Source organism: Bufo bufo, chromosome 6 (assembly GCF_905171765.1).
Source record: "Bufo bufo chromosome 6, aBufBuf1.1, whole genome shotgun sequence".
NCBI lineage: Eukaryota > Metazoa > Chordata > Amphibia > Anura > Bufonidae > Bufo > Bufo bufo.
The window spans coordinates 56635144-56649212 of NC_053394.1; the positions used below are offsets into that span (position 1 = coordinate 56635144).

The 14069-nt window shown below is 43.2% G+C and overlaps 1 protein-coding gene across 1 annotated transcript in view; it reads left to right on the forward strand.

Moving 5' to 3' along the window:
• The window catches only part of LOC121004165 (opsin-VA-like), a 76377-nt gene that overhangs the window by 40371 nt on the left and 21937 nt on the right, over nt 1-14069 (forward strand). Inside the window, exon 3 of the mRNA XM_040436304.1 lies at nt 11181-11298. Coding sequence (XP_040292238.1) covers nt 11181-11298 — 118 coding nt within the window. The remainder of the gene's footprint in view (nt 1-11180; nt 11299-14069) is intronic.

A 14069-nucleotide genomic window follows, 5' to 3' on the forward strand; every position in this document is an offset into this window, starting at 1 on the left:
GTATATCACCGAGAGTTTGGCTAAAGGTTATATTAGACCATCCAAGTCACCAATGGCGGCAGGGTTCTTTGTTAAAAAAAAGGATGGAACTCTTAGGCCATGTTTGGACTTCTGTGAGCTTAATCGCATCACTATCCGTGATCCCTGCCCCCTTCCTTTGATCCCAGATTTATTTAGTCAGATTGTCGGTGGCAAGGTGTTCTCTAAATTGGATTTGAGGGGGGCATATAATCTGATAGGAGTCAAGGAAGGGGACGAATAGAAAACGGCCTTTAATACCCCTGAAGGTCATTTTGAGAATCTAGTCATGCCTTTTGGTTTGTCCAATGCTCCTGCAGTTTTTCAACACTTCATCAATGACATCTTTTCATCATTTGGTGGGAAGGTTTGTGGTGGTTTATCTGGATGATATTTTAATTTATTCCCCTTATATGGAGATGCAAAAGGATCACGTGAGACAGGTCTTACAGATCCTGAGAGAGAATAAATTGTATGCCAAAATGGAGAAGTGTGTATTTGCGGTCCCTGAAGTGCAATTCCTAGGGTACTAACTCTCATCTTCGGGTTTTCGTATGGATCCGGAAAAAGTCTGTGCTGTGTTGGACTGGGATTGATCCGAAGATCTGAAGGCACTTAGGCGATTTTTGGGGTACGCCAACTACTACAGTAAATCTATCTTGAATTACTCAACTGTTGTTAAACTTTTAACTGATATGACTAAGAAAGGGGCAGATTTCTCAGTCTGGTCTGAAGAAGCTTTGCATGCTTTTTCAGCAGTAAAGGAATGTTTTGCTTCTGCTCCTATTCTGGTGCAACCTAATGTGTCACAACCAATAATTGTGGAAGTTGACGCTTCAGAGGTAGGGGTTGGAGCAGTCTTGTCGCAGGGTTCTTCTCCTAGCAAATGGCGCCCTTGTGCTTTTTTCTCTAAAAAAACTCTCTTCTGCCGAAAGAAATTATGATGTAGGTAAGGCTACTTTCACACTAGCGTTCAGGGCTCCGCTTGTGAGCTCCGTTTGAAGGCTCTCACAAGCGGCCCCAAACGCATCCGTACTGCCCCAATGCATTCTGAGTGGACGCGGATCCGCTCAGAATGCATCAGTCTGGCAGCGTTCAGCCTCCGCTCCGCTCAGCAAGCGGAGACCTGAACGCTGCTTGCAGCGTTCGGGTGTCCGTCTGGCCGTGTGGAGGCAAACGGATCCGTCCAGACTTACAATGTAAGTCAATGGGGACGGATCCGTTTGAAGATGACACAATATGGCTCAATTTTCAAATGGATCCGTCCCCCATTGACTTTGAATGTAAAGTCTGGACGGATCCGTCTGAACAACTTTCACACTTAGAATTTTTTCTAAACTATAATGCAGACGGATCCGTTCTGAACGGATCCAAACGTCTGCATTATAGGAGCGGATCCGTCTGTGCAGACACCATACGGACCCGCTCTGAACGCAAGTGTGAAAGTAGCCTAATAGAGAGTTGTTGGCCATTAAATTGACTTTTGAAGAGTGGCGTCATTGGTTGGAAGGAGCGATTCATCCCATTACGGTAATTACTGATCACAAAAATCTGGCTTACCTGCAGTAGGCTAAACGTCTGAACCCAAGGCAGGCCAGATGGTCGTTGTTTTTTACTAGATTTAATTTCATTGTCACTTATCGTCCTGGGATTAAAAACGTCAAGGCGGATGCCTTGTTGCGTAGCTTTTCCGGGGGGGGGTGATTCGGGGGATCCTGTTCCAATATTGGCTGATGGGGTGGTTGTATCCGCCCTTTATCCTGCACTTGAGGCAGAGGTGTTGGAGGCCCAGGTAGAGACACCTGATTCCTGTCCTCCAGGGAAGTTGTTTGTCCCTTCGGAACTACGACTCAAGGTGTTTAAGGAATATCACAATACTGTTCTTACGGGACACCCTGGGAGCAGATCCACTGTGGATCTCATTTCTCAAAGATTCTGGTGGCCAGGGTTACGTAAATGTGTTGAGGGCTATGTGGCAGCTTGTGAGACTTGTGCACGTGCTAAGGTGGCTCATACTCGGCCTTCAGGATCTCTACTTCCCTTGTCTATTCCATCCCGACCCTGGACTCATTTGTCCATGGACTTTATCACAGATTTGCCTAATTCATCTGGGAAGACTGTGATCCTTGTGGTGGTTGACCGCTTCAGCAAGATGGTGCACTTTATACCATTATCAGGTTTACCTAATGCTAAAACTCTTGCTCAAGTGTTTGTCGATAACATCGTGAAACTATATTGCATTCCCTCTGATGTGGTGTCTGATAGAGGGACTCAATTTGTTTCCAGATTCTGGAAAGTGTTCTGTACTCGTCTGGGGGTGCAATTGTCCTTCTCTTCGGCCTTTCATCCTCAGACGAACGGGCAGACTGAGTGCACTAACCAGAATCTGGAGACTTATTTGAGATGTTTTGTTTCTGAGAATCAAGAGGAGTGGTCTTCATTTTTGTCGTTGGCCGAGTTTGCCATAAATAACTGTAGACAGGAGTCCACTGATAAGTCGCTGTTTTTTGTTGCATATGGGTTCCAAACGCAGTTTGGCACTTTTTCTGGTACTGAGACATTTGGTATACCTGAAGAGGAAAGATTCTCCTTTTCGTTGTCATCTATTTGATTCAAAACAATTTAAATAAAATTAGCCAAAACCAGTAGTGAAGCCTCCTCAGAGATGAAGTATAATGTAAAGATCTGCACCTGTCTGTGCTTTTGACCCAAACATTGTTTTGGTTCACAATAACTGATGTAAATAACTGACCAAAGAACTGAAGTGTGAACTCAGCCTAAGCCCTAATAGAGATTCTATTAGGGTGAACGGGATTTTGACACTTTCCCTGCTGAGATGCACCTCGTGCACAGCTTAGCAGGAAGCTTATCATGGCAGGCCTGGGAAGCTTCAGAAACGCACAGGCTGTCATGGTAACCAACCAGAGCCCTGCGATTTCATGATGTCACCACACTCTCCCACGTGGTGACGTCATCACGCATATTGCTGGTCCTTTGGCAGGTCCTGTTCAGTGAAGATAGAACTAGCTCCTGCAGCTCAATTAAATGGATGAGGTTTGTTGCTTTTTGTTTTCTTTAACCCCTAAATGGCCATATTGTTTTGCATTCTGTCTTAAGAATGCTATTATTTTCCAATATAACCATGTTATAATGGAAAATAATAAAGTGAAGCTTGGGTCCCCATTGACTTCAATGCTGTTCGGTTTTGGAGTACAATTCGGGTCAAGTTTTGGTCCCGAACCTGAACTTTGACCTGAAGTTTGGCCGAACCCGTTGAACCCGAACTTCCACAAGTTTGCTAATCTTTATACAGGACATGTGGTCCTGTGCAGTGCTGGTATATACAGAAAAGGAGCAGTGACTCACACAAATACACTCACACATCTTTATACTCTGGCTGCTTCTGCTTCTCCATTCTCTCTTCAGTCAGTCAGTGGAGTCTTTTCGGTCGCTCAGGTCCTGAATTCTTCCTGCACAAACATAAGAAGAGGCAGCAGATCGATTCGCAGACACTTATACAACAACAAAAATAATCCCAAATGTAATCATCCAGCACTTGGAAAATTAAAACCATAGGGGGGAGATTTATCAAGACTGGCGCTTTCTGCTTCTGTCTTGATATACTCTGCACTGCCAGAGGATGAACCACATTTATGACATAAATCTACGAGAGCTCAAAGCTGCAGTAGATTTCTGGATTCATTTACGCCAGAAAATTGGTGTAAATTAAGATAAATTTGCTGCTGCAGCTGGCCACGCCCACTTTTAGAAAAGTAGTGAGGATGGCAAAAAAGGGGGACAATTTTTTTAAAAGTTGAAGTTAAAAAGTCACACTGGTGACTTTTTAACTCCACTTTTCGGGTGTAAGAGGATTGATAAATCTTTCTCCCCCATAGTATCTTTATTCCATGTTGGTTAAAATAACTCCAGCAGCATTTTGCAAGGTCAACACGTTTTGATCACCTGATCTCAATCATAACATGATTAAGAGGCTGGTGATCGAAACACACTGACTTTGCAAAATGCCGCTGGAGTTGTTTTGAAGGGGTTTGTTGTAAGCAAATTGCATTTATCATGTAGGCACAGTTAATACAAGGCACTAATGTATTGTGATTGTCCATATTACCTCCTGTGCTGGCTTGATTTAATGTTTCCATTACATTATATGTTATTATATGTTATATTGATGGTTCCCTGGGGTTGCGGTCACCACTGCAGGACAGATACGAGGTGGCCAGGATGGGAGCTGCTGCGCATGCATGCCTATGTGAGCTCCCTGTTGCAGAGTATTATTGCTGGGTGCAGCAGAGTCAATACAGATCAGACGTTGTAAAGTAACAGAAACTGGGTTTATTGGAACATGCGTGCAATAACAGAAGGTCACCTTACATGGTGACTGGCACAGACAGGAAAAAGAAATCAGTGAGTTTACCTCAATGTACAGGAAATAAAACACATCATAGAAATGAATACAGAGACTACAAGTGAGAATTAGTAACAGTGACATCTAGTGTTATAACTGTGAACTGCAGTCAATCCAGCAATAGACTAAGCTGTAAGTTGTTGTATCTCCAACACTCTCATGGTCCCGTCCACTGGAGAGGCTGACACTTTTTCCTGTAGTGTGTAAGCATGGCCACCAGTGGTGGATTGCAGGGTGGTCGTAACCCCTGGATACGAGTCGTGTATAATGTGATGGAAAAATGAATCCAGCAAGCAAAGAAGGCAATATGGACAACCACAATACATTCGTAAGTGCCTTGTATTAACTTTGTCTACATGATAAGGCCTCATGCACACGACAGTATTTTTTTGCGGTCCGCAAAAAGCTGTTCCGTTGTTTCGTGATCCGTTTCCGTTTTTGTTTCCGTGTGTCTTCCTTGATTTTTGGAGGATCACCAGACATGAAAAGTGAAAAAAAAATCTAAGTCAAGTTTGCCTTGCAAATGATAGGAAAAAAACGGATGCGGATGACAATCTTGTGTGCCTCCGTGTTTTTTCACGGACCCATTGACTTGAATGGGTCCGCGAACCGTTGTCCGTGAAAAAAATAGGACAGGTCATATTTTTTTGACTGACTGGAAACACGAATCACGGACGCGGATGACAAACGGTGCATTATCCGAGTTTTCAACGGACCCATTGAAAGTCAATGGGTCTGCAGAAAATCACGGAAAACGGAACAACGGACACGGAACACAACAACGGTCGTGTGCATGAGGCCTAAATGCCACTTGCTGAAGTTAGACAACTCCTCTAACCAATATGGAATAAAGATACTTTTGTAATAATTTCCAAGTCCTGGATGATTACTAGAGTTGAGCGAATTTCTTAAAAGTTCGATTCGACTGATTCGCCAAATTTCACAAAAAATTTGCTTCGTGACGAATTACTTCGTCACGATACACATTTTTTTGTAAGTAGTGAGTGCAATGACAGGGAGCTGCGATAGCGCCGCCCCCGTCATTGTACCCCACAGATGCCGCATTCATTCATGATGGAATTAGATTCGTTCATCACTAGTGATTACATTTGGTAAAAATTATTGTACATTGCGGTTTTTATAGCAGTTTTTGCAGCAACTACCTGTGTTATAGGCCTCTGAGTGAATGGGAACCTGAAGTCACCTATGAATATAACTTTGCTGAATGTGAAGATAGGCAGAGGTTTTGGCGTATGTAGTTGGTAGACATTAGCCCTCAGGATCCGCTATGTGAGTCCTAAGTGGCATGAAACATGCATGTTAGTATATTCTTCCCACCCCATAGAGTGGACAATAGGGGGCAGAACTCAACAGATGCCATAGAAGAGGAGATATCCACTGCATTCCAGGAGTATAGAACTAATAGTGCTCAATAATAGTTTTCCAGGGTTCCAGTTCTCTTAGCACATTGGTTTGAAGATCTTATAAAGATGAAGCTGACCTACACCTTAATGATCTTTCTTTTCTTGGTGGCCTATATACAAGTCAAGGGAAATGTAGAATAAGCTGCAGCAGATCATGTAAAGAACTATTAAATATACAGCCAATATGCAGTATATGATTGTGCAGTATGTACCTGTTTGGCAATTCATGCGGTCAGATTGACCTACGTATGTAATGCATATGCACTACCCCAGACTTGAAATTACAGTATGTTGTGTTTTATGTGTTATGCCATTCATTCCAGCAAAGTTTGGCAATGGTTGGCAGGAATAGGGCTAACCACAAGAAGTAGTACCAGCCCAGTTCTGCCAAGAGGGGTATTTCCAGTCCAGACAGCAAGGAGGTAGGAAGCACATGTCGTAGCTCCTACTCCAATGGACCGTATCTGTTTTTCTGTGATACCTTCACTCCAGGAGATGCTAGAATCAAGAACACTACTTTCAAGAAGCCTCAGTGCGCTTAGATAGCAGAGTGATCAGTGAAACCATCGCTTTACAGACCCTGCTCCTGGTGAGGGAAAACAGGTCCGACACCCATCTCCTACAATAACCACCAGGCCATACTAACTTCAAGTCTGTCTCACACAGTGGACACCTGTATCCACAAGTGACTGCAAGTGTCATTAAATTGCCATACAACCAGCCACCTTACTTCCTCAAAGCTGCACCTTGTACTTAATACTGCTGGATGTTTTACAAGTAAAGAGAGACTTTTAGATTTTTACTTCAGGCCTGATTCTTCAAATTACCTTGCCACTGCACCATTGCCCAGGCAGAAATGGCCTGAGGGAGTATACCATGACACAACAACTCATCAGGGCCACTACCACTCCCATCCTCTGCACTGGCTCCTCAGGGGCTCGCTGCACATATAAGGCTCTGTTCATCTCACATTTGAATGTTCGGTCAGAGAAATAGCTCTGGGGTATTCTCTGAGGTATACTCCCTGATGGAACGTTCCAAAATATGGCACTGTATAGACATACACATCCCAGTTATTGCATTAAACACATCATTGTAGTGTTACATGGCTAGCGTCCTCCAGCGCCACAGACAGTATAATCTAAAACTATGATGTCTTCCCTAAGTGATCTCGAAACATTGCATTATTCTGGGTGGTTAACACTGATCTATATGTTAATGTCCTCTAGTCCATGTTACAGAATTGCCCACCTGTCTCCTGCCCATACTGCTCCTAACACAACCCTATAGGTGCATAATTATTGTATACAACCAGCGTCTGGCTGGGATACCTAGGGCCCACCAGTAAAATTTATTCCAGGGGCCCACTGCACAGATACATGCAAATATTACCTACTTATACAGCAGCTAGACACTACAAGATGATTGATTATGGGGGTCCCTGCAAGTGGAAACTCTACATCTAGAGGTCATCTCAGCCAAATGATCTACAGTAACATAATAAACTGGGTAGTTTGTTAAATAATCACTCTTTGAAAGGACGCATAGGCTGGTTGAGATGCTGTATGTAGTACAGTCAGTCTACTGTGCCATGTACCACTGGAGCAGGGAATGGGGGACTAGGGGCCCGCCGGGGGATTCACCTGTACCCCTGTGGGCCAGTCCGAGCCTGAATATAACTCTATAGTGTGCAGCGTTTACAGTCGGACCCAGGCCCTGGAGACGTAAAAGAAACACAAAAAGTCTATTGAATATGAAGAGACCACTACTATAAATGGCACATGTTAGTGGGGAATTTTGTATTAGGGCCCAAGAGCCATGGTGCCTTTCGGACGTCCAGAAGACATACTGATAGGGGCCTTAGATTGTGAGCCCCACTGGGGACAGTTGGATGATAATGTCTGTAAAGCGCTGCGGAATATAGTAGCGCTATATGAGTGCGTAACATAAATAAATAATAAGATTGTCAGCCGTCTGAAATGAGTGACATTCTCTAACTGCTACAGGTGTGAAATGCGTCAGCTAACTAATTGCTATTTCAGAGATGGAAATCTGAATACCGTTGAGCCAATACTAAATATTTATATTTCCAGGTCAGGAGACGGTTGCAGGGGTAGAATATTATTACCAAGCGATGCTGAATCCATGTGTAAGATGAATGTTGATCAAGAGTAAACGAATCCTCTAGGAATTCAGCGCATCTGGGAGGGAAGGTTATATGAGAGGAAGAGAAGTGTTAGAACAAGAGGTCATGCTCCGAAGCTGGGGGTGAAAGTCTCCGGGGCAATGGGCTATAGTGCCGCTTCATGAAACCACTCCGATTCTCAGGTGTATGGCAAGCGCATGGTATAAGAGTGATGCCGTCCTGAATATAACAGCTTAATCCAAAGAGAAAATGAACAGATTAGGGGAGGCAGATATAGTCATATTTGGAATTACACAGCGCTGCACAATGGCAACTTCATGGAAATAGCCCGTATTATGTGGATTTGCTAGAGTTTGAGGATTTTGTAGAGTTTTATATTTTGCACAGTTTTCAGTTTATCTGTAATTGACTTCAATTTTATAAAAAGAAATTGGGATTCTTTTTTTTTTTTATTATAAAAAGCAAAGTAACTAGGTGTGCTGCAGTATTTTATTCTATCAATGCTAGATATTTATTTTAATAAAGACATGGGGGACATTTATCCCCTGCAGGGCTCCAGATGGCGACCAAAATGGTCGCCAATGCGACTTAGAATTGCAAAATGGCGACAAGACTTTGTAGTCTTGTCGCCATTTGCGCCTAGACCCTGCGCTGCTCTGCCGCTTTCACACGCAAGTTAAACTGACATGGCACGGGCTTATGTCAGCGCGTGCCATGTTCTTCTCAAAAGCACAGGGGAGACGGAGGCAGTCCCTCCCCCCTGTGCCGCTGCTGCCGCTGCCACCAATGGACTGATAGCAGGGAGGAGAAGGGGAGGGGCTGTGGCCACTGTGCCACCAATGAATATAGTTTATGCGTGAATACAAATGCAGTCTGTGGGTGTCGGCCATATCCCATACCCGTCACCCAGCCTCTATGACTGCGCGCTGCGATCCGCCACTATTAACCCATCAGGTGCGGCACCTAAGGGGTTAATTGCGGCGGATCGCAATGCGCAGTCATAGAGGGCGGGTTAGGTATATGGCGGGCACCAGCAGCCTGCGTCTTTCCCAATTTTACATATAAAATATATAAACAATAAATAAATATTACATATCGACACACACAAAAAAGTGCGAACTATTAAAATATTTAAAAATATCTCCTATGCGGTGAACGCCGTAACAGAAAAAAAAAAAAAACGTGCAATTTGCCATTTTTTTGTCACCTTGTCCCACCAAAAATTAGGCGGGACAAAATCTATTATGGTCCAGACGTTCCATAAAATGTGGAATGCACAGGCTTTTTTGGGTCTTTTCTTTTTTCACGTGGTATCGAGTATCGCAATACTTTTTTATGGTATCGAAATCGAGGTCAAAATTTTGGTATCGTGACAACCCTAGGTAAGACATGTAGTTTTTTTTTATTATACTGTAATTTTATGTATTTTAAATTTGGCGACTAAATTTTTCAGGTACATATTTTTTTTAGTCTGGAGCCCTGCTTTGCAGTTGTTTTTGTTTTGCTTTGTGTGTCTGCAGCAAATTTATGAAATGTCGCACCCTATTACTATATTTGGAGTGACTGCAATGTGGTTTTCATCTATACGTGTAAAGTACATCTGCCGATACGTGGCTTTTGAACATTACGCCAGCATAGATGTAACTAGGTGGGTGCAATACTTACCTTGTGTGTCTGAAGATGTTCTGCAGCAGTGCGGTATTCTTACATTAGGTGTATACTGTGCATGAGATGCTCAGATACATGTAACTTGTGATTACGTGACACAGGCACTTAGTGGGCAAACCAAAAAAATCTGTCAGTTATATGATTTTATAACCTGTGAGCTGATAAAACTGTTTATAAACCACCAAAAAACCCTTTAAGGAAATGGTCATAGCAGCAGGGGTTGAGTGAGCTGACCTTGCAGGAGGCAGTGACCATTTGCAACAAAATGATATAGTTAGGGTTAATAGGACGGAATAAAAGCTACACATAATGACCATTAATGCTGTGTCCACACTGACATCATGGTACCACTGCATGATGTTTCTTACCAAAGAGTATACTTCGGTGCAATATTCTGGTCTGATAAACGAGTAAAAACCTCACAGACCTATTATAAATGGGATCATTTAGGACAAATTAGAAAACATTACAAATTTATGAAAATCAGATCCATCCCATATATAATGAATCCCATAAAAATAAAAAATCTCGATGCGAGAGTGGAAATGGTCACAACTGCAGCAGACGAGTGAGCAGATCTTGCAGGTGGCAGTGACCTGTTGCTAGAGGCAGAGCAGCATGTCCTTTTTTTTTGTACATATTATTTATTGCTCCTTCTCCTAAAGTTGCGTAAAACTAAACTTTTGCATTCTACACTGTCTGTATAGTCAAATACGATTTCACTACAGAAGAGCGATGCAGAGAAAGATCCAAGTGGAATGGAACTTGCCAGTTGTTTGTTTGCCGACCTGCCAACGATAAATAGCACAAGCATTAAATTTCATGATGTTCCTCAGAATCCTAAAGGGCACACAATCAGGCGGCTATTTGCCAGCTGAAATAATATATCCCACATGAAAATATCTCTAATCACATACGGAGTGCAATATATTGCCTTATAATTGTTCACTGCAGGCTGACTGCTGTCGCTGGCGTTATCTCATCACTGTGCTGCAACATATGAGTTACACGAAGAACACACTTTTAATTAACCGGTGATGTTTGCAGAATATTAATGTCTAATAGTAGTTTTCATTGTAAGCAAAAGTATCCATGGTGGTTACCGATTATGGAAAACAAACTGTCGCCAACCATATTGACACTAATGGTGCACGCCGGGGTCCTGGATCTCATCTGGGTAACATCTGTATGGAGCCAGTATATTTTCTATATATGTTAGGCCTTGCACAGGAGCGCCACAGCCTCCTCAAACAGCTGAGGTGTCGGACCCCCACCGATCGCATGTTGATGGCCTATCCCATCCAATATAAAAATCTCTGAAAACCCCTTCAAGCCTCATCTTGCCTGCCTTGAAATTGACAGTGTTGTAAATAGGAGGAAAAGGAAGCAGGAAGCACAATCAAACAATGGGCTGGAGGTGTGCCATTTTAATTTTGCTCTTCTTTAGAAGTCTTCTATTAGTCAATGGCTTATCCTTCATGTTTTATCCTTTTTGACACAGGTATTCAGGAGAAACGGAAGACCATACCTACATTATCACATTCCTTACCACATGCTTCGTTCTACCTCTGCTGCTCATATTTGTGTCTTACGGAAAGTTGATGAGAAAGTTGAGGAAGGTAAGTCATTGTGGTCATAGAGAAGTTACTAGAAGCCTTTATTCACACTTACAAGACATATACTGTAGCCTGCCCCAAAGACAAGATTGGATCCCGTCAATGGAAAGCAGGCAAACCGTAAAATATTATTATCATTGGGCTCTGTGATCCCAGGGGCTGCAACAAAGCTACAGGAAACATTCTGAGTTGTGAGAGACTATCACAAGGCCCTCTCAGATTTAGGCCTCATGCAAACGGCCGTGGTAACCCGTGGTATTACTGTACAGCAGCGGCGGCATGAGGTGCACGGCGTCATAGCAACCAATGACGCCGTGCACTCCTGCTGTCAGCAGGAATCCCAGCCGGGTTACCACGGACCGCTCTTGGCCTGATCGGTATGATCGTGAATTCTGAGATTCGTGAAAAAATTGACTTAGGCTACTTTCACACTTGCGGCAGGACAGATCCGACAGGCTGTTCACCATGTCGGATCCGTCCTCCTGCTATTTTGCCGTGCCGCCGGACCACCGCTCCGTCCCCATTGACTATAATGGGGATGGGGGGCGGAGCTCCGGCGCAGCACGGCGAAAGCCGCCAGACTAAAAAGTCGGACATGCAGGACTTTTAGTCCGGCGGCCTTTCGCCGTGCACCGCCGGAGCTCCGCCCCCGTCCCCATTATAGTCAATGGGGACGGAGCGGCGGCACGGCGAAATAGCGGAAGGACGGATCCGACATGGTGAACAGCCTGTCGGATCCGTCCTGCCGCAAGTGTGAAAGTAGCCTTAACACGACTTAGGTGCGTAAAAGTTTACTAAACTATTATAAAAGTTATATATACAAAATATAACATTCAGAGTAAAGTTGGTAACAGTCACCAAAGCCATGAACAAATGAGCGAGCTCCCCATTGGCCAGTTTCCAACATGGCACCAGGCCAACGCCCATATTATACAAAGAGATATAATGATAGCAAGACACATTTTACACTGATGATGTCTTCAATGGAGCTAAGCTCTTTGTTGCATAGCTAGATGTCTTCTAGTCTCCTGGCCCCTCCTAGCCCCACTTAAAGGTCTTCAGTGTGAACTCATAACAAATTTTTTTTTTTTCCTGGAACTTCATAAACATTAAATAAAAACACATAAAACATTATAATCTGAGGTTTCTCTCCAGACATTCAATAACTCAGTTTTAACACATTCACTTTTTCCTTTATGCACACGCACTTTACTTTCCCTAGAAAAAATTTATTTTCAGTTTTTAAGGACTTTCGCACACTTTTATCACATATCACACATGCTTCCAATGAGATACACAATAGAACAACTTCTTGTGCCTGAAAGGGAAAATTCTTATTTCTTCACACTTCTGTCATCTTTTTTCCCTATAAGGATGCATTCATACGACCATAAGTGTTTTGCGGTCCGCAAATTGCTGATCTGCAAAACACGAATACCGGCCGTGTGCGTTCCGCAATTTGCGGACCGCACATGACCAGCACTATATAGAAAATGGCTATTGTTGTCCTCGACTGCGGACAAGAATAGGAGATGCTCTATATTTTTGCGCGGGCAAAAATATTGAAATGAATGGGTCCGCACCCGTTCCGCAAAATTGCGGAGCGAATGCGGCCCCGGAATTATGGTCGTGTGAATGGACCCTAAAAGCTATTTATAGCAAACAAGGGATAAGATTACCACTTACATTAATCACCTACGTCTACTCTTACTATATATCTACATACATTTCAACCTTTGAATTCATCCCTATAGATGATATCCAGCTTAACCCGCCCCCTTTAATCTTTCTGATGCAGTGCACAATCTCCAAGGAGGGGTTGTTTTTGAGTTCAACCTTGTAACACGGAGCACGGAGAAGAAAAGGGGAACTTACCTATGTGATTAAAGAACAGTCAAAGCCCCCGCTTAAAGGGCCCCACAGTTAACGGGATGTATACACTTTTCCTTAACCCTTATTTTTCCTTACTCCTTTAACTTAACGCTTACAATGCCTGCTCTATTCTATCTCACTGCCTCCCAGAACTCGGTCTGTATTGCATTTATGCTTCACGTTATTATGAACCCACAGAAAGCCAAATAAAGCAGAGATGTTCTATCTTTCCTCAAATATTTCCATTTTCCGCACATTTCTCAAGAACAAGTCATAAATCCACTACAGTAGGGCACTACAAGCTTAACTGGTTCCTCTCTGAACATTAATACACAGATGCTTTTTCATGCCTAAACATCTAGGCACTCTTCCTTATCAGTTGTGGATGAACTCTGTTATCTACAATCTGCAGACTTTCACTACCACAATTCCTGCAGACTACTCAACTGCTTCAATGATCTCTACATATATATATGTATATAATGGAACACGATGGCGGCACTGGACAAAAATTGTTAGCGGGTGCTAGGTCCAAGGGTGTAGCTGCTTACCCCATAAAGTAGATAGGAAAACCGGACAGCACTCCAAGTAAAAAAACAAGTGGTTGTTTATTCACCCATGTGGTAAGGCAACGTTTCAGCTCATACAAAGAGCCTTTTTCAGGCTTGAAAAAGGCTCTTTCTATGAGCTAAAACGTTGCCTTACCACATGGGTGAATGAACAACCACTTGTTTTTTACTTGGAGTGCTGTCCGGTTTTTATATATATATATATATATATATATATATATTTTGTGGGGATTTGCTCTGGTAGACAGGGTGTGCAGACGCAGTACAGAGGCAAATTACCAGTTCTTAACACCTTCCCGACGTTTGACGTACTGTTACGTCATGGGAACCACT